The sequence below is a fragment of the Schistocerca nitens genome, chromosome 3, assembly GCF_023898315.1.
Source record: "Schistocerca nitens isolate TAMUIC-IGC-003100 chromosome 3, iqSchNite1.1, whole genome shotgun sequence".
In the NCBI taxonomy this organism is placed as follows: Eukaryota; Metazoa; Arthropoda; class Insecta; order Orthoptera; family Acrididae; genus Schistocerca; species Schistocerca nitens.
The window spans coordinates 904,830,048-904,856,472 of record NC_064616.1 but is presented as its reverse complement, the minus strand read 5'-3'; the positions used below and the strand labels follow the sequence as shown (position 1 = coordinate 904,856,472).

Genomic DNA, 26,425 nt, shown 5'->3' with positions numbered 1-26,425 from the left:
CGGCAGGGGAGCTCAAGTTGATTCCGTATTTCTAAATTTCCGGAAAGCTTTTGGCACCGTTCCTCACGAGCGACTTCTAATCAAGCTGCGGGCCTATGGGGTATCGTCTCAGTTGTGCGACTGGATTCGTGATTTCCTGTCAGGAAGGTCGCAGTTCGTAGCAATAGACGGCAAATCATCGAGTAAAACTGAAGTGATATCAGGTGTTCCCCATGGAAGCGTCTTGGGACCTCTGCTGTTCTTGATCTATATAAATGACCTGGGTGACAATCTGAGCAGTTCTCTTAGGTTGTTCGCAGATGATGCTGTAACTTACCGTCTAGTAAGGTCATCCGAAGACCAGTATCAGTTGCAAAGCGATTTAGAAAAGATTGCTGTATGGTGTGGCAGGTGGCAGTTGACGCTAAATAACGAAAAGTGTGAGGTGATCCACATGAGTTCCAAAAGAAATCCGTTGGAATTCGATTACTCGATAAATAGTACAATTCTCAAGGCTGTCAATTCAACTAAGTACCTGGGTGTTAAAAATACGAACAACTTCAGTTGGAAAGGCCACATAGATAATATTGTGGGGAAGCGAGCCAAAGGTTGCGTTTCATCGACAGGACACTTAGAAGATGCAACAAGTCCACTAAAGAGACAGCTTACACTACACTCGTTCGTCCTCTGTTAGAATATTGCTGCGCGGTGTGGGATCCTTACCAGGTGGGATTGACGGAGAACATCGAAAGGGTGCAAAAAAGGGCAGCTCGTTTTGTATTATCACGTAATAGGGGAGAGAGTGTGGCAGATATGATACGCGAGTTGGGATGGAAGTCATTAAAGCAAAGACGTTTTCCGTCGCGGAGAGATCTATTTGCGAAATTTCAGTCCTTTTCCGAATGCGAAAATATTTTGGTGAGCCCAACCTACATAGGTAGGAATGATCATCAAAATAAAATAAGAGAAATCAGAGCTCGAACAGAAAGGTTTAGGTGTTCGTTTTTCCCGCGCGCTGTTCGGGAGTGGAATGGTAGAGAGATAGTATGATTGTGGTTCGATGAACCCTCTGCCAAGCACTTAAATGTGAATTGCAGGATAATCATGTAGATGTAGAATGTAGAATGTACGCCCTCTTCTTGACTGTTTCCTTCTCCTGACTACAGTGCTTCTGTAAGGTGCTGCCTCCTGGCAGGAATTCAAAAACATTTCTGGTACATATGTTGAAACTGGTACCCTACAACTTGAAGGCATACCTCAAGGATCTGTACTGTTACTGATGATGTTTATCGTGTTATGTTAATGATTTACCGGTTCTTCCGAAAGTTGTCTTGGCTCAATGACAATGAGCTCCTCATAAGCAGTCGTCGAATAATACCACAATCGGATAACAAAACAGCAGATGTAATGCCGAAAAAACCACGGTTGTCATGTTCACTCATCCTACGGGACTGGCTCGGAATTAAAAATATTCAACTCCCCCGAGTGGATAACTATCTTGGAGTTACAACTGACAGGAATCTTCTCTTTAAAGCGCGCACACACAAGGAAAAAAAGAGTGAAGATTTCTGACTTCCTTCACCTACTTCATCCACTTATCTCAAGTACGCTAGTGAATATACAAACCAGTTTATGACTATACAAAGCAACAGTCCTGTCTGCCATCCTTTACACGTGGCGAGTGAGGAGCAGCTTCAACCTTGGACCACTACAGAGGTTGCAGAATAGGTGCCTAAGATCGATTCTCATGGCCCAGAGATGGGCACACTTACTTGACCTACATCGATACCTTAAAGTGCAGACGTTACCAGACCACTCACGGAAACTGCTGGACAAAATAGACGCCCTTAGTCAACGTCGCGGCACCTCAACTATGTTGGTTTGGTCGCCCCGGAACAATGACAGAGTTAAGATACCTCGAGCCATTATCAAGGTACCTCAATAACTTCACAAAATGAAGACAACCTCCATGCCAAAAGGGCAAATGTCCTCCTCTTGTGTAAATAAAGTTGTTACCGTTTCACCTGCAGTTCAGGAAGTTCATCGGCTAAGCGGTAGCACTTTTGCCACACTTGCCCCGCCCTCACCCTTCCCTGAAAGAAGAAGGTGTTGGAAATGTCGACTGTCGTAGGGAAATTACTAGTCCTGTATGCTAGCCATTTTGCCTCCGGCCACAACCCATTTAGGAGGATTACAAAAAGACCGGCCAATCAGTTTCAGGCTGAAATAAGTCTTATCTCTCCAAAAGCTGACGCTGTTGTACACAATGGCGACAGGAAGAGTACACAGGCATTTCCAGGGAATGAGATGTTACATTACATGAAATCGGTAGCTCGAACACGGACACGAACATTCCGTTTCCAGGTAACGAAAGATCATTTCCAAGTTCAGTCTCCGCAACAACTGCTTCACACACAACATTATCTTGTCTAGAGATAACCAGTCGTTCTAGCCAAAGATAAAATAACGCAGTGATATTTGGTAACCAACGCACTGAGGCACGGGTGAATATAAAAACGCATAAACCCATTGCACGCTTTTGACGCGCGCAGTCTCGTTTCTATGAATCTGACCTAGCTGACGGTAAAGTAAAATGTGACGCCCAGCTTACCTGTGTGCGCGTTACGTTGGCCACGTGGCAGTTCTGCTTGGTGTGTCCACAGAAGAGCAGCTGCAGCCAGAGGTCAGGGAAGTCGAAGCCGGTGGCGGGTGCGCACGCTGTGCGCGAAAACTGCAGGGCGGCCGACACGGGCTGCGAGGGGAACGTCTGGATGTGCGACGGCTCCAGAGCCAGCTCGGGCCGCGGCCACCGCACGTCGAGCGAGCGATCCTGCAACCACACGACGTTACTCTGTCATATTGCAAGACCAGTGAAATAACAAATCCAAACAAGGCACCCGGAATAGACATGTCTTCATAATTACTAATCCTTGGGAGAAAACACCGTGACAAAAAAGTACCATCAGGTGAGCAAGATCAATGAGATAAGCGAAAAACCCACTATTTCAACGCGAATGTAATAATTCCAGTTCCAGAGAAATCGGCTGCTGAAAGGTCTGCAAATTACGGAAGGTACAGGTAAAGTTTCACGTTCTAGCCTTAGATGGGGCAGTCGGGACTGACCGACCGACCACCGTGTCACCCTCTGCCAACAGCGTCCTAGGGTGCAGTGTGGGACTGCCCCACATGGCAGTCAGCCACGCTCACCGCTCAGCTACGGAGGCGGACGAATATTGCGGAACCATCAGTTTAACAAGTCATTAATTCGAAATACTACCACGAATTATGGACAGAAGAATAGAGAAAATTACGTAAGCCAATCTCGAGGAAGATAAATTTGTGTTTTGCTGGCATGCAGAAACCTCAGAAGATATACCGATGAACGGTAAACCTACTTTTATAGCATTTTTTGACTCTGAGAGATGTTTTGGCATTTCTGAGTGAAAAAAAATTTGTTCATGTTCTACAGGCAGCAGTGATAAAACACAGAGATCGAAAACTTTTTATAACTTCAACAGAAAGTTGTAAGAGGCAAAGGACGTGGAAGGAAGGCAGTAGATAAGAAGGTAGTGAGACAGGGTTGCAACCTCTCCAGCGTTTTACTCAGTTTGTACATACAACAAGTACTGAAGCAAACTAAGGAAAAATTTGGAAAGGGAATTTAAGTTGAGAATGAAGAAATAAAAATTTTAATGTTTGCTGATGACATTGGAACTCTGTCAGAGATTATAAGGGGCTTGAAACATCATATGAACGGAATGAATAGCGACTTCAAAAGAAGTAAAAAATGTAAATGCCGTGTGGAATGTATACCAGTACAGAAATAATACTCCGTCGATAAACAATTCAGGAAACAAGGAATAGAAGTTTTTGAAATATGGTGCTACAGAACAACGCCGACGACTACATGGATAGTTCGAATAACTAATAGAGGAGAGCTGGATCGAAATGCATTGAAGTGGAATTTATGGCAAAACTTCACGAAAAGAGTTCATCGGTTTTTGGAACGGATCTTGGGGCATCAATTAATAGTCAATTTGTTAATGGGGTGGCGGGGGGAGTGGGAGGCAAAAATTGTAGATGGAGATCAAGACTTAACTACAGTAAGTAGGTTCAAGTGGAGATGGGTTGCAGTAGATACGCAGGGATGAAGAGGCTAGCACAGGAAAAACTAGCATGTGAAATGTGTCAAACAAGTCATCGGACTGAAGAGAGATAGAAAAACAACGTGCCACATGTCATCTCCAGGCGACATTATGGTGCTGGGATGATCGGAAAATAAGATCTCAATTTATATGACAGTAAAGTATTGAGACAAATTTTGCACACTTTTCTGAACAATAATTTCAGCAGTGACAAATTCATCAATGTTCCTGAAACTTTTCAAAACGACCTATTTACTCGGCTGATTTGCCGAGAAGAATTCGTCAGTGAAATTCATCGATGCACGATACATTCAAATGTAATAATTTATGCCGTTAATTAATAAACGTGTTAATACATCGGTAATGTAACACCACCTCGCAGAGTGTAATAAGGGATGCACACTTTCGTTTACACAAGGGAACATGCTCTGCTAAAGAAGATTCAAATTAATTGTGTATTACAGAGCTTTTATAGAGACTAACTTCTGGGCGTTATTGCTGAAAAACATGCTTCCGTGGACTATGTATGCTGATGAGGCAAAACGTAATGACCTCTACCCACAGCAAAACTAAATGCCGCCTGATACCGTTGCGCGCACGCCACGCGGTAAGGAGAGTATACAAACCGAGCAGAGACGGATGAGGAACAATCTGCCAATAAAATGGCCCGCAAAAGGGGAAATCCACTGGCATAAGCCACTGTGAGAAGGCGTAGATTGTTGTACCCCGGCGCCTGGGAAAGAGCATGTCAAAAACGGTGTTGCTGGTCGGCTGTTCCAGTGCTACTGTCGTGGGCATCTATTGAAAGTGACAAAAGGACAGAGAAATTACGAGAAGCCGACAAGGCGTTGGCTGTCTACGCCTCATCACAGAACGTACAGGTCGGAGGGCTGCCCGTTCTGTAAAGAAGGATAGGCAGCCATCTGTGGCACGTCTGACGACAGATTACAACTCTAGTGCAAGCACAAATGTTGCGGAACACTGTTCAACGCACATTGTTGAACACGGGGCTCTGCAGCTGGCGACCATTTCGTGTTCCATTGTTGACACAACGACGTAGTCAATTACGATTTCATTTGGTCTAGGACAATCGTTCCCAGTCTGAAGGTAATTATTCCCTGGTGGGTAAAATGAAATTTTCTGAGGGGTAAAAGCTAATCGATTCGATTACGTTTCTGTCACGAAACTAAATTATTTTCAATAGATCATTACTACACTCCTGGAAATTGAAATAAGAACACCGTGAATTCATTGTCCCAGGAAGGGGAAACTTTATTGACACATTCCTGGGGTCAGATACATCACATGATCACACTGACAGAACCACAGGCACATAGACACAGGCAACAAGCATGCACAATATCGGCACTAGTACAGTGTATATCCACCTTTCGCAGCAATGCACGCTGCTATTCTCCCATGGAGACAATCGTAGAGATGCTGGATGTAGTCCTGTGGAACGGCTTGCCATGCGATTTCCACCTGGCGCCTCAGTTGGACCAGCGTTCGTGCTGGACGTGCAGACCGCGTGAGACGACGCTTCATCAAGTCCCAAACATGCTCAATGGGGGACAGATCCGGAGATCTTGCTGGCCAGGGTAGTTGACTTACACCTTCTAGAGCACGTTGGGTGGCACGGGATACATGCGGACGTGCATTGTCCTGTTGGAACAGCAAGTTCCCTTGCCGGTCTAGGAATGGTAGAACGATGGGTTCGATGACGGTTTGGATGTACCGTGCACTATTCAGTGTCCCCTCGACGACCACCAGTGGTGTACGGCCAGTGTAGGAGATCGCTCCCCACACCATGATGCCGGGTGTTGGCCCTGTGTTCCTCGGTCGTATGCAGTCCTAATTGTGGCGCTCACCTGCACGGCGCCAAACACGCATACGACCATCATTGGCACCAAGGCAGAAGCGACTCTCATCGCTGAAGACGACACGTCTCCATTCGTCCCTCCATTCACGCCTGTCGCGCCACCACTGGAGGCGGGCTGCACGATGTTGGGGCGTGAGCGGAAGACGGCCTAACGGTGTGCGGGACCGTAGCCCAGCTTCATGGAGACGGTTGCGAATGGTCCTCGCCGATACCCCAGGAGCAACAGTGTCCCTAATTTGCTGCGAAGTGGCGGTGCGGTCCCCTACGGCACTGCGTAGGATCCTACGGTCTTGGCGTGCATCCGAACGTCGCTGCGGTCCGGTCCCAGGTCGACGGGCACGTGCACCTTCCGCCGACCACTGGCGACAACATCGATGTACTGTGGAGACCTCACGCCCCACGTGTTGAGCAATTCGGCGGTACGTCCACCCGGCCTCCCGCATGCCCACTATACGCCCTCGCTCAAAGTCCGTCAACTGCACATACGGTTCACGTCCACGCAGTCGCGGCATGCTACCAGTGTTAAAGACTGCGATGGAGCTCCGTATGCCACGGCAAACTGGCTGACACTGACGGCGGCGGTGCACAAATGCTGCGCAGCTAGCGCCATTCGACGGCCAACACCGCGGTTCCTGGTGTGTCCGCTGTGCCGTGCGTGTGATCATTGCTTGTACAGCCCTCTCGCAGTGTCCGGAGCAAGTATGGTGGGTCTGACACACAGGTGTCAATGTGTTCTTTTTTCCATTTCCAGGAGTGTAATATCACAACTTTGTAAGACTTTAATGTTGATTATACAAGTTATCAATAATTACCTTTCGCAATTAGTAGCATCAACGAGGTGGAAGTTACAGGTTCCTTGCATAGTCCACCCACTACACACATATGTTGTGATTTGTCCCGTACACCACTGGTGATAAAAGTGAGACATATAAGTAACAAATGCTAAACGTCTCAAGAAAATGTCTTCTCCAAGTTGTAGATACTATCTGCAGTAGTCCAGAAATTACTTCATTTTTTGCTTCGAAACAGATAAATAAATTAATTGGCAGCACTACACGGCAGTAACTACATAATGGCTACTATAGTGCTGTACACAGTTTTATTATTGTTCAATTTGTGCCAGTTCGGAAGTAAAGAGTGCAGCAAAGAAGTGATTTACGAACAGTTGAAGGTCAAGCAGGTGCCGCAACGGAGTGGAGTAATTGCAAGGGAAACACGTTTCGTGACAAGTGAGTATCCTCACTGTGGATAATTAGCATTCTTTTTTCTGAGGAGGAGTTGTGGGTAGTACTCACGATGCCCCACGAATTCCTTGATCATTCATCCTCACACATACACACACATGCACAAATTAAATATCATTCATCTTTCAACATTTTAAAAATAAAAGTGTTCCAAGAAAAGTCTTTCATTCTACAGTTTAGTTAGATGCTTGGTGATAATGTGGTCGGAGTGGGAGGAGGGGAGGACATCAGATTCGGGTGGGGGGGGGGGAGTGGGGATGCGGGGTTACTAGTTAATATTAGGTTGCACTGAGGAGCAGCAGAGACACAGGCTGGTGTGGCAGTATTACGTTACGGGGACACATTCATCTTGATTTTCGTGTGGCCTGTGGTAGTAATCAAAGCCACTATGACAGCTGAGGACTACGCGAACATTACTACGGATCCCTGCATCCTCGACGGCAATGACAACTTCCAGCAGGATATACATTCGTCTTACAAGGCTGTAACAGTGCTACAGTGGTTTGAACACTGGTATTGAATTCACTTTGGTATCTTGACCACCAAATTTGCTTGATCTGAACCTATTGGAACACATTTAGGACGCTATCGGGAGCCGGCTCCACACTCAGAAAACAGCCCTTAATTTGCAGGATTTCTAACCAGTGCGCAGAGACCTGGTGCTACATACCTACTAAAGACTTTTAGAATTCACGCCACACTGAACTGTTGCTGTATTGCGTTACAAAAATGGACCAACACGTTACTACACTGGTGGTCGTTACTTTTTAGCTCATCAATGTACGTTGATTATTTCAACGACTGATTTAACCGTCTTTCTCAACTGTTACAAGCAACTGAAGAATATTCTGTAGCAAACTGAACTTAGTTTACTTCTATATTTACGCTCCGCAAACTACCTGGGTGTGTGTGATGGAGGGTACTTGTTGTATCGGTGTCGTTTCTCCTGCTCCAGCCGCGAATAATGTGCGGAAAGGACGACTGCCGGTAACTCTCTGACTGAGCTGGACTCTCTAATAAATGCAAGAGGAAGCAACAGCATACCCATTCGGTATGATACCAGTGACTCACAGCTTGGTGTCCAACGCCTCCCTTTACAGAGTATCTCACAAGCGTTGATGAGTATTTCCATGACTGTTTTGCGCTCACTAAACGGACTAGTGAGGAAACTCATTGCTGTTCCTTAGATCTTCTGTATTTACATTATCAATCCCACGTGGTAAGGGTCCCTTATTGGGAGCAATACTCAAGTATCGGCTGAACGAAGATTTTGTAAGCTACCTAATTCGTTGGTAGACTGCCCTTCCTAAGGACTCTTCCAATGAATCCGTCTGGCATCTCCCCTTCCTTAGCTTAGTCTGTTGTAGCCGTTCCACATTAAATCGCTTCTTACCGATACTCTCAGATATTTGGTAGATGTGACTGAATGCCTTGCGCGAGACAGACAAATACTAGAATCTCCGTTTTAATCAGTTTCTTTCTCTTCATGTTGAAGGAACTGTTCCTTAAGCAGGGAATCGAAGCCAGTTCACCCTCAGAGAAGAGCTGTCGGTCTTACAGATAAGAAAAGAACATGCCAATGTATTACTACCAAACTGCAAGAGCATCAGTGCCCAGGTCCTAAGACTGGCCTCACTTATTAACGGTAAGAATAACCAAGTAGTATTAGGGAGAGAAAGTTAGATGAATCCGTAAATCAACAGCAGTGATATCCTAAATTTAGATTTGAATGTATATCACAAGGATAGGTTAGGCGACAGCGGTGGTAGCATATTTACTCTCTTAAAGAACTCAGTAGTATGCAGTGAGCTTATTACATACACTGAATGTGAAATACTGTGGATAAAGGTAAGCATCAAAGGTTGGTAAAACATGGTAACGGGTGCGTTTATAAAAATGGCTCTAAGAACTATAGGACTTAACGCCTGAGGGCATCAGTCCCCTAGACTTAGAACTACTTAAACCTAACGACATCACACACATCCACGCCCGAGGCAGGATTCGAACCTGTGACCGTAGTAGCAATGCGGTTCCGGACTGAAGCGCCTAGAACCGCTCGTCCACAACGGCCGGCGGTGCGTTTATAGAAATGCGTTAAGAGCTCTAGTGGCAGAGCCCTTCAGAGACAGCGTGGGTGAAGCTTTCCGGAGTAAGCTGCCCGATCACGCTACTGTAACAGGGACAGACTTCAGTTGCCAGCTACACAGTGGGAGAGTCACAGAATAAAAATTGGTGTTTGAGAAATTGCTTCGTGTGAGATTGTTCTGAATGTCTCCTCTAAAAATTACTTAGAGCATATAGCTAAAGAAATGACGCGTGAGGACAATGTCGTAGATCTCCTAGTAACTAGCAGACCCCAGCTTTTCAAATTAGTTAACGTCGAATAGGGAAACAGTGATCATAATATTTTGATAGCATCAAAACCAAGGCTACTAAAAGGATTGTTAAAAAAGTAGGAAAATATGCACTCGAATTCAGAAAATACAGAACATTTTGAAAGACTAGAGATAGGACATTCTTATTCACAGGACATGTACATCGGTTCAGACATCTCGTTTCAGCATGTGTCCTGTTGCCTGCTAGGCACAGGGTCCGCCATGGGCCCTGACAACTTGTTCCATGCGTGAGGGCATCGAAGCGCATAAGGCGCGAAAGGCGTCCAGTGCTATATCCAGCCATACTCCATTCGCCTGGTTCCAAAGTTCATCTATGGTGGTTAGCATTGGATCACAGCGCCACACCCGTGGTCTCACTATACCCCCCCCCCCCCTTGTTGGTGACAAGTCTGGTGATCTGGCGGGCCAGGGCAAAAGGCTGACATCCTGTGACACATAGAAGTCACGTGTCCGTGCAGCAACATGTGGTCGAGTGTTGTCTTGCAAAAAAGTGCCGTCTGGGATGTTGTGCAGAAAGGTTATGGCTGGGGGTCACAGGATGTCATTTACGCAGGTCCCACCGGTCACAGCACCCTGGACACGCACCAACTGTGATTTGTAGTCGTACCCAATAGCACCGCACACCATAAGGTCTTGTGTTGGCGATGTATATCTTGTGCAAATGCGGGCACTGTGGTGCCGCTCCCTCTGTCTGTGGTGAACCAAAATGCGGCCATCTTTTCGAACAAACAGAGGCTGGATTCGCCCGAAAACACTATCTGATTCCATTCCTATACCCAGTGACGTCATTCCATACACCACTGCCGTCTAGCATGTTTCTGCGCATTCGTCAAAGGTAGACAGAGAAATGGACCACGGACACGTAACCTATGCCATAATAAACTGCGACAAAATTGCACCCCTGATACTGTACGATGTCTTACACTGTCCCACTGTTGCGCCAGAACGGAGGAGGGACGCAGATCTGTCTTGCATTGGCATTCGGGTGAGGTTTCGATCTTCTTGTGAGGGGGGGGGGGGGGGGCAGGGTGGTGCGACCTGACCCATCTCGTCGTATTCTGCGGCCTTACGTGAACCATGAACCATTCGGCACACACCCGTTGCACTGCCGGAACACTTCGTCCCACATTAGCGGCAATTTCCCAGACGGCTGCACGTATTCTATCATGCCAATAATGCGCCCTCTTTCAAACTCACTGATTTGATGGTACGGTTCACGCACGCGTTTGCGAAGCACCCTGCACGTCTGCACCAGTCACACTGATCCATTATTTTCAGTTTATAGCTACAACGAGAGCGGTAGGCAAATTTTAACGGTAGGCGGTGTTGCGTCGCGATGTCGATGGTGACCTTGAGCTCGCGGGCCGACATGTTTCAAATGCTAATCATTTCTGCAAACATACTAATGTACATGTTCTGTGAATATTAACGTACTATCTCTAGTCGTTCACCGTATTCCGTTTTTTTCTGAACATGCGTGTATTTGGTTAATAAGTGCGACAGGATTTTGAAACTAATCTGCATTAATAACGGTTTGAGCTCCGAAATAAAAAACCTGCGAGCACTACCGACTCGACACCACAACAAACAGCTTTGCATGTTACGCCATATTTTATACAAAATTCGACAACTGCATACAACGGAAAACACCATCACATTGAAACCAACACCTCAGTGTATTTCTGATTATATTTGTTAAACAAGGGTCGCCTAATCATTGAAGAAATTGTAGGAAGTGGGAATATAAATTTTAGTCGATTAAACAATAATATTTATTCAAATTTGAAACCACCATCGAATCTTATAGCAAAGTGACTCTTGGAAAACAAAATCACAGAGAAGTTACATGGGACACTAGAGCTGATAATGTGGCACTTTGAAATACATAGGCAGGAAGACTGAAAGACCAACAAAATCAGAGTTCCTCGTCTGTGTAACTCGCAATTTCAAATACACAAGAGACATAACCCAGTGAACTTTGCGTACACAATGCACAGAGAATTCGATAAACGGGAGCTGTTCAGAGCACGGACCCTCGAATAAGAAACTAACAGACAGTGCTGCTAGCGAAAGCGACACTTACGTCTTCAAAATGCACAGTCAGCACGTCACGACAGCCAGGAAGCAAATGATAGGAATGCAAAGTTCTTTGTTCTCAAACCGAGCTGCTATTGGGGGGGGGGGGGGGGGGGGCAGCAAGCTTTTAGCCAGTGTGACAAACATAAACGCGGCTCAAAGCTTGAAAATAGAACGGAACGCTGCAAAACTTCCCGTGTTATGACGTTCAAATACGTATAAACCATTTCCTAGGTTGGTACCAAGCTTTAACGGTCTTCCTCTATTGGAGGACGTAGCACACACAGTATCTAGAAAGGGAGGCAATACATAGGATTCTTCGAACAGGAATAGTGTTAATATGGCGCTAAATTTCTCACATTTCGTAGGAATGGAAAGGCAGGAGTATTGTAGACATCCATGCTAAGTACGAAGCGTGCTTTTTAAGTAAGTACCGTTTTGAAATTAAAAAGAGATGTCCTAAGATATCTCAATAATTTTAATTTTACATGAAAGCCTGTGCCTTAATCTACTTTTCTATATAATTTCCGTCAATATTGAGGCACCTGTCATAACGTTGTACCAGTTTTTAAATACCCTCCTCATAGAAGTCTGCCACCTGACTTGTTAACCACTACATCACCACTGTTTTGACTTCGTCATGAAGACGCCGACCGCCCAGGTGTTTCTTCAAGTGCAGGAACAGATGGTAGTCACTGGGCGCAAGATCGGGGCTGTACGGAGGATGATCTAGAGTCTCCCATCGAAAAGATGTGATGAGATCTTTGGTCTGATTCACCACATGCGGACGGGCTTGTCTTGCAGCAAAACGATGCCCTTGCTCAACTTGCCACGTCTTTTGTTCTGAATTGAGCGGCGCAGATTGTGCAATGTCTTACAGTAAGCTGCTGCATTGATTGTCTCATTACGAGGCAGAAATTCCACAAGCAATATTCCTTTTCTGTCCCAATGAACTGTGCACATGATTTTACGGGTAGAAATTGTTTGCTTGAACTTCACTTTCCTGGGTGAATCTCAATGCCGCCATTCCATGGACTGTTACTTTGATTCTGGTGTGACGTAGGCCACCCATGTTTCCTGGGCGGTCAGCGTCTTTCCTATATATAGTAAAATGAAACGCCTGCAGCTGTCCTTATAATATTATTTACTATATATCTACAATGTTAACTGAATCTTCAGTCGGTTCTTGGTAGAACAACATTATAATAAATGAAAAGCACCAGTTTGTTTTCGTTCTAACATTCCCATGTGTTCAACCACGTGTATTCAGCCTCTATTCTTGCATCCATTATGTATATTTTCGTACAGGTGAGACATTTTAACTGAAAGTCAAATGCCCGGTGTCTGCTCGGATAGATTAATGGTAAGGTGACCGCTAGCGATAAGCGGGAAATCCATGTTAGAGCCCCGTCCGGCCAACATTTTCACAATCGTCATTCCGTCATACAGCAGATGGTTGTCCATATTCGCAACTGCGAATACATTTCATGTAGTTGTAACCTGGTCACAGGAGAGACAAGAAACAACTCCTAGATCGAAGCTTCCTGGCAGATTAAAACTGTGTGCCGGACCGAGACTCGAACTCGGGACCTTTGCCTTTCGCGGGCAAGTGCTCTACCAAATTAGCTACCCAAGCACGACTCACACCCCGTCCTCACAGCTTTACTTCTGCCAGTACCTCGTCTTGGAACTCCTAGATCATCGCTAGCAGTACCTGACAGAGTCGACTCGTCCAGTTGTCGGAAAATGGAGCACAAAAATAAAATAGTTGGACAAGCCTGTCACCTGAAAATTTTACTTCTTCAGATGATAGTTCCTGGCCGGCCGGTGTGGCCGAGCGTTTCTAGGCGCTTCAGTCTGGAACCACGCGACCGCTACGGTCGCAGGTTCGAATCCTGCCTCGGGCATGGATATGTGTGATGTCCTTAGGTTAGTTAGGTTTAAGTAGTTCTAAGTTAGGGGACTGATGACCTCAGCTGTTAAGTCCCATAGTGCTCAGAGACATTCGAACCATTTTTTTTATAGTTTTGGATTGAATTTACAGAAACGGTCGTCATAATTTAAAGTCCTGTACTGTAGCAGGACTGGTCATCTTGCTAGAGCTCGCACAGGATAACTTGCCCCATGCACAGATACGGATTCTCATTCTCAATGCTGGGCGACTCCACCCCTGTGTTCCGAAAGGGCAGCTACCCCCCCCCCCCCCTCCCAGTTGCCAGTCGCCGAGAAACATTCTCTGCCTGCCTCGTCTACAGTGTGGGAACGGGTGCGTGCGCCCACGATTGCGCTGCAACATTTCTCAAACGATTTCAAAGAAACTATTTGGTAAAAAGGATTGATCCTCACACACCTCATAGCCTCAAGCGTCAGCTTCATATTGAGCTGCCAACCATTTCCTTAACGGTCATAGTTATTGTGATGTTTCTAAATTTAGTAAGGAGCTGTGCGGAATGTGAATGTAAAACAGGGGTCGCTATGAGTTTGCATTTGATGTATGTTAGATGAAAAACTACTGCTTAGAAATGGAGATAATACGTTGAATTTTTCTTGAAACTTGAGAAGTGAACTATACCTGTTGCCAATCTCAAGGCAGTGGACTGTATGTGGTGCACCCACTTCCGCATCGATCATTCTGCAGCCAACTGTCTGTGCGATATGTCGATTGCTCCCATGCCCCTTGCGCCTGTGATTTAAACTTTCTCAAAGTTGGAAAGATGGCAATCTGCATACTCTGGGCATGTTGTGGCGCGATCTCCTCATATCTAGTCACACATATTGAGAAAAACCACAGAATTTGTTTGAAAGAAACACATTTTAATTTCCACACGTAAGAGTATAATTTTTTAACTGTGTACCATGTTTACGTTCTCAGTTACAACCGTTGCTCAATGTGACGACCATATGTATCCACGACAGCTGGAACCGCACTAGAGATAACATTTCACAGTTGTTCCAAAACTTTTAGAACGTTGTAATATGGAATATTCAGCTGTCGTGACACAGCTTGAGAAGTGTTTGAAGATCGCACGTTGCATCCAGCTTTCTCAGCCATGGTAACAGTAACTTCTTTAACAATTTGTGGCGCAATTGGCCGTCGGTCTCTCCGAGCAGCAATTCCCACATCTCCAGTTAATTCGAATTTCTGAAATATGTTCTTCAACCCCTCTAGAGGAAAGATGACCTCTCCGTATTCCTTTAATGCGTCGATATTTTCAAGTGATGTTTGATGCAAATAAGAGGTAGTTGTGCCGTGAAAGACGTATGGGGCGGCAGGACATGTCTTAAGCCTAATGTTCTCCTAGTTTCCATGAAATTGTTTGCCTTTTCTTTATTTTGTATACAGTAAGTTCAGTAAGTTGAGAAACAACAGTTATCTAATTTACCAAATTACACTCACATAAGTGCTAAACCATGAACGCCTACCGGACGTTAGTAAACTGATACTCTAGTATTTCGATGCTTCTGGAATCTGTTGACTAAAATTTCATCCTATGGAAGATTACTTTCAGTACAGGAAAAACGAGTTCCAGCAGATGAAGATTGTTGTTCTCCCTCTTTTTGTGGCTCAACTAGGTTATGCTTCCTTCGGTACAGAAAATTAACCATCATTAAGAAATGCATTCCTACAGAAAATTCCACGAAGTAAGAGTCTGCTTAAATTCTGGAGAACGTTTCTACAAACAGATATTCTATTATAAAGCGATTAGCGTAAATCCTCTTGGTGGAGAATCTAATTAAGTGGGATATCTGTTTTGCGTCTCAGCAAGAGCTGAGAGCCTGCTATTTCTGAAACTGTACCCAGCACAGCTTTTGAAACTGAATGAGTCCTCCGACGACATTGATGCTATGCTTTCAGCAACTAGTACTCCAGCAGTTTGTGTACGATCCGTTACTTTTTTAACCTCGTGCCAAACAGTAGCAGCTCTAGGTGCAAATGAAAGTGTAAAGTTTCATATTGCACATTTTTAACATTTGTTACAAAAATTGAAATCTAAGAAGTCAATCGTCGATTAGCTGTATTGTCAGTCTGATAATAATATTTGACTGAACGTTTTTTTGTGTTTTATCCTCCAGTATTGTCGTTTTTTATTAGTGCCAGAAAATCCAGAGTAGTTGTATAAATAGTCCAATATATAACATTACGTGATATTTTTTCAAAACGCTGGTCGGTAAATGAGGACTTTTTTATGCAAAACACATACAAGTTGCCTCAAAAACTGTGTAAAATGTAACTTTGAGGTAGAAAATAAGTATCTAAATCGTAGATGATTTTTCATATTCCCGGCTCAATACTTGATTTACAGTCTACGGGACACATCACAATTACATGTCAGGTAACGCATCCGAGTGTATATAGGCGCAGGCACAAAGTTTCAACATACAGACTAATTTTCGTCACTTTTTCCGTTTTCCCTTGTGCCTAAGTTGCTTCGAAATCCATGGATGTATGTTCCGTTCTTGCAAACTAAATGAAAGGCCGTTTGTTTTCTGCCATACCCGTTTCGCGTCTTTTATTTATGAAGCATCTTCAGTGACCTGTAACATATGTTTCTTCTTACATATACAATAAATGAATTATTTAGTGGTTGAAATATGCTACTATGTTACATTTTCTCATGTTTTTCAAATTAGAAACAACTTTTGTAGCACAAGTTTCGTGAGATTAAATTATCGTTAGGTGTTACCATTTCCAATGTTTCTAGTCCATGAGAGCGTTCCTGGATATATGTTCTTCAGTCCCCATACTTCAGCTGGCCGATTTCCGGCGTTTTTCCACCCGCATTTATTGTAGCACATCACTTGTATCTTTCACTACGTGGTCAACATGTGTCTGTTTATAGTGAGTAGTGCTGTCAACTGTCGATGTGTTTTTATCTTTAGTCTTTTGTTTGTGTAGTGTGTGTGGCTTGACATTTTTCAGTTGTTTTGTGTATGTGTGTGTGTGTGTGTGTGTGTGTGTGTGTGTCTGTGTGTGTGCGTGACATTACAAGAAAACTACCGTATAAAAAAGTCCTTGCAATGAAAAAGAAAGTAATTAATGACCAGATCAATATAAGCAGTAATCCTCTGGTTATGTTAGCCAATAAAACAATACCAAACAGGAATGTGAAATACAATCAGAATAAATAATGAATGAATCTTCCTCCCCCAATCTCTCTCTCCGACACACACAGACACACACACACACACACACACACACACACACACACACAGGCGCGCGCGCGCAGAGTCACATAAAGAATAATTCATGCACACATTAATAATACATACAAATAAATAAAGCTCTGGAGCTACAAATGACACATTTGCATATCACAAAACACACCCACACACCCACACAACAAATGAAAAATATCAAACCACACAAACTACACGTAAAATAAATACACAGCGGCAGTTGGCAACACTGCACTCTGTAAACACACACATGTTCGCACAATGAAAAATGATAGATACGTGCTATAAAAAATGCGAGTGGAAAAAATCACCGGAAATCGACAAGCTGTAGTATCAGGACCGAAGGGACACATCTCCAGGACCATACACATGAAACTTTCGACACAAAAAATGTTTCTAATCTGAAAAACATGAGAAAACGTAACATAACGACATATTCGTAAAAGCTAAATAATGCATTTATTATATATATATATATATATATATATATATATATATATATATATATATATGCCACTGAAGATGCTTCATTAATAAAAGAAGCGAAACGCGTATGACAAAAAACAAACTAACTTTCATTCAATTGCAAAGACGGAACGTACCTCCATGAAGACTTGTTTTGGAACGATACGCAGATCTTTTATGCACACCGTCAATTTTCTAAGCGTTCAAATATGAAGACGACGACCTAGTTGAACGTAGGTAAATGACATTAGAGAAAAGACTGGAGTGATATGATGATGTATACCTAAAGACAGCAACACATGGAAAAGTCTGGAGGAGAGCTTTATCGAGCAATGGATGTCAAATCCTTACACACAGCTGAGTGCGTTTAACAGAGTAATAGGATGTTGGCGACACACACGAAAGTTTCTGCAATAGGACTCACATGTGTTCAGGTCACTCATGTCCACCGCGGCCAGGCCAACCACGCAGATGCCCAAGATTTTAATAATAATAATAATGCAATAGAATGCATAAGATGATTTAATCCAAAAATGATAATTTGTTAACATCAGTACTTAGAACATAGCTTTTGAACAACATTAAAGAAATTGCAATTCTGAGAAACGTAGCGTATCAAAAGCGTTTGGACGAAAATTTAAAAAGAACTGGGGTCATACAATTAATTTAAGAACTACACTGCCTGACAAAAAAATGAAGCACCCAGAAGGTGAGGAAGAAAGTAAAACTTCACGGTTTGGGGGGATATTTTACGTTATTTCAGTGATTACAATATCGAAACAAATGTACACAGAACGCGGCCATATCAGCCCACTGCTGAGTATGACGTTGCACCCGATCTGGCTTGTAAGCATGCACTGATTCAGTTGGGAAGGGGCTCCTAAGGTAATTATATCCTCTTCTGAGGCAAGCCGGTCCATAACTATTGTAACTGGTACTTGATATCCTTCATACTGGTAGTGCACGACATTGACCTCCAAGCTGTCCTTCACGTCTGGGACAGATATGGGGATCTTGCTGACCATACGAATACCTCAACAACAGGTAGACAATTCACACAGACACATTACATGTGTGAACGAGCATTATCTTGTTGAAGAACGGCATCACGATACTGTAGCATGAGAGGTAACACATGAGGACGCAGGACGCCAATGTCGTACCGTTGTGCAATCAGAATTCGGTCAATCGCTAGCAGTCTGGGTGACTTGAAGTCATACCCGATGGCTCCCCACACCGTGATGCCAGGAGTAACACCGCTGTGCCTCTCCAAAACACTGGAGCAATGGGACCTCTCCTCACGTCGCCGCCATACTCTTCGATGATGCTTATCTGGTGTAGCACAGAACCGCGATTCATCACTGAACACAATGCGATGCCATTCATCAGCAGTCGATGCTCCCAGGTCATGACACCACTCCAAACACAGCCGTTTGTGGTGTTAACAGCAGAAGAAGTTAATTCCCAGTCCGGCTGCTGCTGGGCTCCGACAATAGATGCGGGATGACACAGAAGGTTTCAGGGAGTCAGTTACTTGTTCTCGGGTAGCAATAGCAGATGCGACGAGGTTACGATGGGCTTGGGGCACAATACGGTCATCCTTCTTTGTGGTGATCTGAAATGATCGCCGAGTTCGTTGGCTCTCACGTTCCCACTCAGTCTATCATTGGGCCGTTGTCACTTCGAATTTTCTGCAAGTCTAGATATACACTGCTGGCCACCGTAAATGCAACACCAAGAAAGACAAGAGGTAGCTCAACAAAATTTATTTTGTAGATAACATGTTGGAGGCAACGGCCTTGCCACAGTGGATACACCGGTTCCCGTGAGATCACCGAAGTTAAGCGCTGTCGGGCGTGGCCGGCGCTTGGATGGGTCACCATCCCGCCGCCACGTGCTGTTGCCATTTTTCGGGGTGCACTCAGCCTCGTGATGCCAATTGAGGAGCTACTCGACCGAATAGTAGCGGCTCCGGTCAAAGAAAACCGTCATAACGACCGGGAGAGCGGTGTGCTGACCCCATGCCCCTCCTATCCGCATCCTCACCTGGGGATGATACGGCGGTCGGATGGTCCCGATGGGTCGCTTGCGGCCTGTAGACGGAGTTAGTTTTTTAGTTTAGTTAGATAACATGTTGACCAAGTATCAAATGATTACGTTTACAGAAGTCTGTGACATGTGGTTCCTGCCAGAATCAGTAGCCAGAGTAGCCGCCATTGTTGGAGATCACAGCTGCCACACGTCTCGGCATTGAATCAAAGAGACGTTGGATGTGTTCCTGGGGTACAGCAGCCCAAGCAGCTTCCACACGTTGCCAAAGATCATCTGGTGTGGCAGCTGGGGATGTAATCTGAGTCACTCGTTGAGCAACCATGGACCACATGTTTTCTATCGGCGAAAGATCCGGAGAGCGAGCCGGCCAGGGAAGCAATTCAATCTGGTTATTGACGAAGAACCTTTGGACAATGCGTGCCACGTGTGGTCGCACATTATCCTGTTGAAATATGGCTGTGGCCGAGCCCTGAAGGTAAGGAAGGACAACTGGCTCCAGCACCTCGGATATGTAGCGCCGGCTATTTAAAGTACCGGCAATGCGTACTAGAGGCGTGCGAAAGTAACATCCAATACCGCCCCATACCATAATACCCGGTGCAAGACCAGTGTGGTGGTGCATAATGCAGCTGTCCAGCATCCTCTCTCCACGGTGTCTCCACACTCGAATCCGACCATCGTGGTGCTGCAGACAGAAGCGTGCCTCGTCAGTAAAGACAACGTCATTCCATTCTGCCGTCCACATCCGTCTGTCATCACACCATTGGCGACGGAGACGTCTGTGGTTCTGCGTCAATGGTAGACGAAGCAATGGACGTCTTGCGGACAGACCACTCTGCTGTAAACGGCGTCGAATGGTAAGCGCAGACACTGGATGATGCGTTACAGACGCAATGTGCTGTGCTATGGTTCGGGATGTCACTGAGCGATCCGTCACTGCCATGCGCACAATTTTCCTATCAGCACGTGCAGTGGTGCACCGAGGCGAATGCGATCGACCACGTCGGTCCGTCGTACCCTCCTGCATCCAACGGTCACATATCCGCATTACAGTTGTTTGGTTTCGTCCAACACGACTAGCGATTTCTCTGTATGATAATCCACAATCTCGGTAAGCCACTATCCTTCCTCTGTCGAACTCGGATACTTGATCAAAAGATGTTCGCTGTTGTCTACGAGGCATAACTGATCGTCTTGTGAAACAACCACAAGGTAAACACACGTGCCGAACGTACACTCGTCGAAATCGCCAAGCCTTAAATGGCGCTATGAGGTGGCGCCACAGGCGCGCGTGATGTGCGTCTGTGCTGAAATTCTAATCAATTGCATAGCTCATCGCTGCAAACTCATGGTGTAATTTTCACTTGATTCGGATGCTTCCTTCAGGGTGTTGCATTTACGGTGGCCAGCAGTGTAGCACGATTCCACTAGCTCGCCAAACGGAAACCCTCAATGAGGCCCATTTCAAACTCTGTCAGTTGCTGATAATGCTGTCTCAAAGCGGTATGCGGCACCTCTGTGTCCCTCACAGCGATTACTCAAGATCTGACAATGTTGACGCCCCCTAATAACCGTACCAGGCCTAGTTAACAACACTCAACACGAACAACACTAGTGTACACTGTTGGCCGTTCTACTTGTCATATTGGACTACAGCTACAATCATTGCCATACTCGCGCATGGTGAATACGTTTACGAAGTTTCAACGACATCCGACCATGTCTTCTGGGTGCTTCAATTATTTTGTCAGGCAGTGTGTAATAGAAAGAATCTGTCACAACTTCGACAAAAAAAAAAACATAAAAACGCACTGTGCACTCGCCATTAGTTGACTTAGCATTAAGACTGCGAACACAGGCCTGCAGAGTGTGCTACTGAGCTGAATGCAGGTTCTTTGAGTCGTTTCCACCTACTTTCGGGAAGACAGTAATTCCGTTATTTCTCTCTTTTTTTGTGTGAACGATTTTTCGCTTACAGTCTTCCCTTACAGAACGTCATACGGTTCACCGGTTCTACCTGTGGATTTAAGAACTGATTTTAATTTGTTGATGATAGCAAGTGCGGACAGCCTGGGTATGTCCGCCTTACATGAATAGCACGTCACCGGTCAAATCGTAAGCACAACCATGCGGGCAGGCCCACAAGCAAGCAGTTGTAGGGCATCCTGTGTTAAATTTAATTTCTAATTTATAGAATTATCCGCGAATTTCTAGATTCTTAGTTTTTATGCTGCTTTTCTCTTCTAAAGTTAGTTTTGACATTTTCACAGTGATATATGTAAATATATAAACCGTTTACTGAAGTGTTCAAATGGTTCAAATGGCTCTGAGCACTATGGGACTCAACTGCTGAGGTCATTAGTCCCCTAGAACTTAGAACTAGTTAAACCTAACTAACCTAAGGACATCACAAACATCCATGCCCGAGGCAGGATTCGAACCTGCGACCGTAGCGGTCTTGCGGTTCCAGACTGCAGCGCCTTTAACCGCACGGCCACTTCGGCCGGCTACTGAAGTGTATTTGAAAGGATAGGCGATCGTGAGACACCTCCCCCCCCCCTCCTGCTCCCCCCTCCCAACCACACCCTTGTATACACGCCTGCTGCTGTCAACGTTATTGTTTATTGCGAACAGTAAGCTAAGTCGTCCCTAACGTAAGGCTAAGAAATTAAGTTAGCAGACCGTCGAACTCTAAGGTATACCGTACGAAACAATCGTCAGACATTCTGCTCACTATCACGGAGAACATCAGTTGCAGCTCAGCTTGTTACATAGGTCACTGCTAGAAAGTTCCACCGAGAGTCGTTCGTGGCCCTGCTGCTGTTCTGAAGCTACAGATCGCAAGAACTAATGCATGGCGTCGATTAGAGTGTTGCTAATGGCGCTGTCATTACTCTATGGTGCGATGGGAGAAGGCTTTGTGAAGTGATGAGTCACGATACATGGGATGCCACTCTGGTAGGTGGGTGGGTGTGGTCCTGGCGGATTCCTGGCGGCCGGGATTGATCGGACTGTGTTTTAGCAACAGTGAAATCACTTCTAAAAGCCCATGATAAACTTGTTTCTCCAACTTTCCCTATTTCAATACTGTCCTATATATTTAGAGAACAAGTAACAACATATTTAAAATTATTTCAAGAACCCTCACAATTACTAACAATATTCGTGAGGTTGATAGCCAGTAGCCAATGAAATCGATTGCAAGTTAAATGACTCCTCGAGGACACACGAGCCTCCGGCAGAATTTGCAGCAGCATTTACTGATTATCAATTTATTTAGGGTCTGACGAACAAAACAAAACTAAAGATAGTTTATTTAACAGGTGATATTGACTTCTTACGAAGTAGATGAACCACAAATAAGGAAGAAAGGAAGATTATAAGGCCATTAGCGATGGAGGATAACTTAGTTCTGGGGAAATATGGGGAAAGAGATCACTGCGTACTTTACATAGGGACCATCCCAGAATTTGCCTTGAACGATTTGGAGAAACTACTGAAAATCTAAAAATGGATTACCTAGTGGGTATTTGGCTCGTGCGCGGCTTGCAGATTATAATTATTAGAGTCATATTGTAACACGTGTGCACGTACAGATGTCCATTTCTTTCGTAAAATTTTAGAGGAAAGTATATTCTGCTCTTCGAATATTTTCCCTGAGCCACAATAAGTTCACTACTGAACAAATAGTACTTGTATCTTTCATTTTTTAATTCTTTTTAAAAGTGAAATAATGTTAGTCAGACAAATATTTTATCGTGTAAAATAACATTTCGTTTAATCTCTGAGAATTGATTCGAATCAAATGAGCTCCCCCTCAATACAAGACATTCTACACACATCAAAAAAGTTTTGCCTCACCCCGGTTCCCAGAACTCCTGAAGACAGACGTTGACTGTAAATATTGTATAACAGACACAATCCCTTTGACTGTTCAGAGATGTCACCAAACCCGCCCAAAGATGTAAACAACTATGTATAAGCAGCGCCTATTAAACGGAGCGGGTCCGACAGCCGATCAGTTCGTCATTCCTCCAGGAAGGAGATACACGGCTCATGTTGTCTGTAGTTCAACCATGCTTAGACGGTCAATACCGCGGTTCGATCGCCAGGAAGGGCTCTCAACAAGGGAAGTGTCCAGGTGTCTCGGAGTGAACCAAAGCTATGTTGTTCGGACATGGAGGAGATACAGAGAGACAGGAACTGTCGATGACATGCCTCGTTGAGGCCGCCCACGGGCTACTACTGCAGTGGATGACTGCTATATACGGATTATGGTTCCAAGGAACCCTGACAGCAACGCCACCATGTAGAATAATGCTCTTCGTTCAGCCACAAGACGTCGTGTTACGACTCAAACTGTGCGCAATAGGCTGCATGATGCGCAATTTCACTCCCGCCGTCCATGGCGAGGTCCATCTTTGCAACCACGACATAGTGCAGCGCGGTACAGATGGGCCCAACAACATGCCGAATGGACCGCTCAGAATTGGCATCACGTTCTGTTCACCGATGAGTGTCGCATATGCCTCCAAGCAGACAAGCGTCGGAGACGTGTTTGGAGGCAATCCGGTCAGTCTGAACGCCTTAGACACACTGTCCAGCGAGTGCAGCAAGGTGGAGATTCCCTGCTGTTGTATGGTGGCATTATGTGGGGCCGTCGTATGCCGGTGGTGGTCATGGAAGGCGTCGTAACGGCTGTACGATACGTGAATGCCTTCCTCGGACCGATAGTGCAACGATATCGACAGCATATTGGTGAGGCATTCGTCTTCATGGACGACAATTCACGCCCCCATCGTGCACAACTTGTGGATGAGTTCTTTCAGGATAACGATATCACTCGACTAGAGTGGCCAGCATGTTCTCCAGAGATGAACCCTATCGAACATACCTGGAATAGATTGAAAAGGGCTGTTTATGGACAACGTGAGCCACCAACCACTCTGAGGGATCTACGACGAATCGCCGTTGAGGAGTGGGACAATCTGAACTAACAGTGCCTTGATGAACTTGTGGATAATATGTCACGACGAATACGGGCATGCATCAATGCAATAGGACGTGTTACTGGGTATTAGAGGTACCGGTGTGTACAGCAATCTAGACCAACACCTCTGAATGTCTCGCTGTATGGTGGTACAACATGCAACGTCTGGTATTCATGAGCAATAAAAGGGCGGAAATAACGTTTATGTTAATCTCTATTCCAATTTTCTATACAGGTTCTGGAATTCCGGAACCGAGGTGATGCGAAACTTTTTTTTTTGATGTGTGAATATAAGAAAGGAGCTGACAGTGTCCGTAATAATATTTTCGTAATTAAAATATTCAGCGTAGTCTTGATGTTGGTTCAAAAACTCCAGAACTTTCATGAATTATATCAGTAACTATCATAAATTCATGAATTTGGTTTGCCTGCAGAAGATTCAGCAGGAACTTTCGCCTTGTACGTTCCACATGTTATGTCCGGCGTTAACGCAAAAACATAATGAATATTCACTTAAATATTTTCTCCGAAATGATAAATGTGAGGCGCAAGCTGACAGGTTGACAGAGATAACCAAAATAAAAACACTTACGACTAAGCTGATCGAGCAAGCCAGAAAGACATGATATGTATATTACTGCAAATACACTCTGTGCTTGATCTGTTCCTTATTTTGTTATTTGTATGCTGTGCAGTAACAAGATGAACGACAGGATTTGGAGGTATGGCGGGGACCGGCCTTTAGAAAATCCTTCGGCCGCCCGCATGTCTGACAAGCTTGCTTTGAGTATGTCAAGTACGCCAAGAATGCCGGCGAATCGAATACCACGTCAAGCTTCTGTGCTTGCAGCGTGCTCACCGCTTCTCGTCCTGACACTGTTCTATAAAATTATGGCCCAGTGCTTGTTACGGTAAAGAGTGGAAAAGGCAAAATAACAACAAAATCCGCATTGAGAATTGTCAAGTCTGCAAGGTGAAAAATTTCCGGTGTATGATAACAGGGCATGTCACTCTCTGTCTTCACAACACATTGAGAGTCATCAGTTACGAATTTTAGTACACACCCAGTGATAACTTGGTAAAATATGTCGATTAATAAGCTAGTAAGCGTCGCAAATCGTGATAAAGGTATTTAAGTAGTAATCAATGAATGCGAAATCATTCGGAACCAATTTACGGTCACAAAGTTACTTTTTACTGTTTGATGAAATCTGAACTTCTGGAAACGGCGCTGAAACACGTAAATGAAATGTTGAGATTAAAAAGAACTGCAGCTCTTTTCTGCATCTTGTTAAGGATCTAAGTGTTTCAAACAATGGGATATTGAATTCAGAATGATTTTAATTCTGTATTTACGGTACAGTTTGTACATCGTATCACTTACTGGAAAAATACATACAATGTGTTCTAATATAAGCGGTAAACAATACAATAATTATTTCACTTAGATACAACGTGTTATCAATATATATTTGTTACCTATCAGACAGAATGTCATGTTTGCAACTCATGAAACTACATTTCTTTTTTTTCAGACTGAATTAAACAGATGTGTGACCTAAAACAGTTACTCTCCGATTGTTGTCCTGGGTAGAGAGCTTTCTTTTTATCGTACATACAATCAATATCCGTAGAAAACTACAGACACTCATAACTTTTTTAGTAGATCATGCAATTGCTGTAGTCTGCTGAACGAGATTAGATCCTGTTAACTATTAGGTGTACTGAAAAATGGGTATGATATCAGTAAAGTCGTTGATTTTAGGTGGTCGCTGAAGGAAAGAAAACAGGTAAACTGTATGAGAAAAGCAATTTCCAATTTTGTTTAATTTTACGTCCAGCTCAGGACTAACATATACATCCGAATTTGTGCTTGTGTTACCACTTGAAATACGTATGATAAATTTGTCGCAATTCCTTGAGCAGTAGCGTGTTATGAGCATTTTAACAAAAACCAATGTGAAATTCGTGAATTTGTATCAGTTGTTTGTTCATTATCGTCTATGATATTTTTAATTTTT

At 44.4% G+C, this 26,425-nt stretch overlaps 1 protein-coding gene across 1 annotated transcript in view; it reads right to left on the bottom strand.

The window, feature by feature from the left end:
- LOC126249472 (uncharacterized) overlaps window positions 1–26,425 on the bottom strand; it is a gene marked incomplete at its 5' end in the record, with an annotated part of 507,806 nt that overhangs the window by 433,165 nt on the left and 48,216 nt on the right. Inside the window, one exon of the mRNA XM_049951127.1 lies at window positions 2,591–2,809. Coding sequence (XP_049807084.1) covers window positions 2,591–2,809 — 219 coding nt within the window. The remainder of the gene's footprint in view (window positions 1–2,590; window positions 2,810–26,425) is intronic.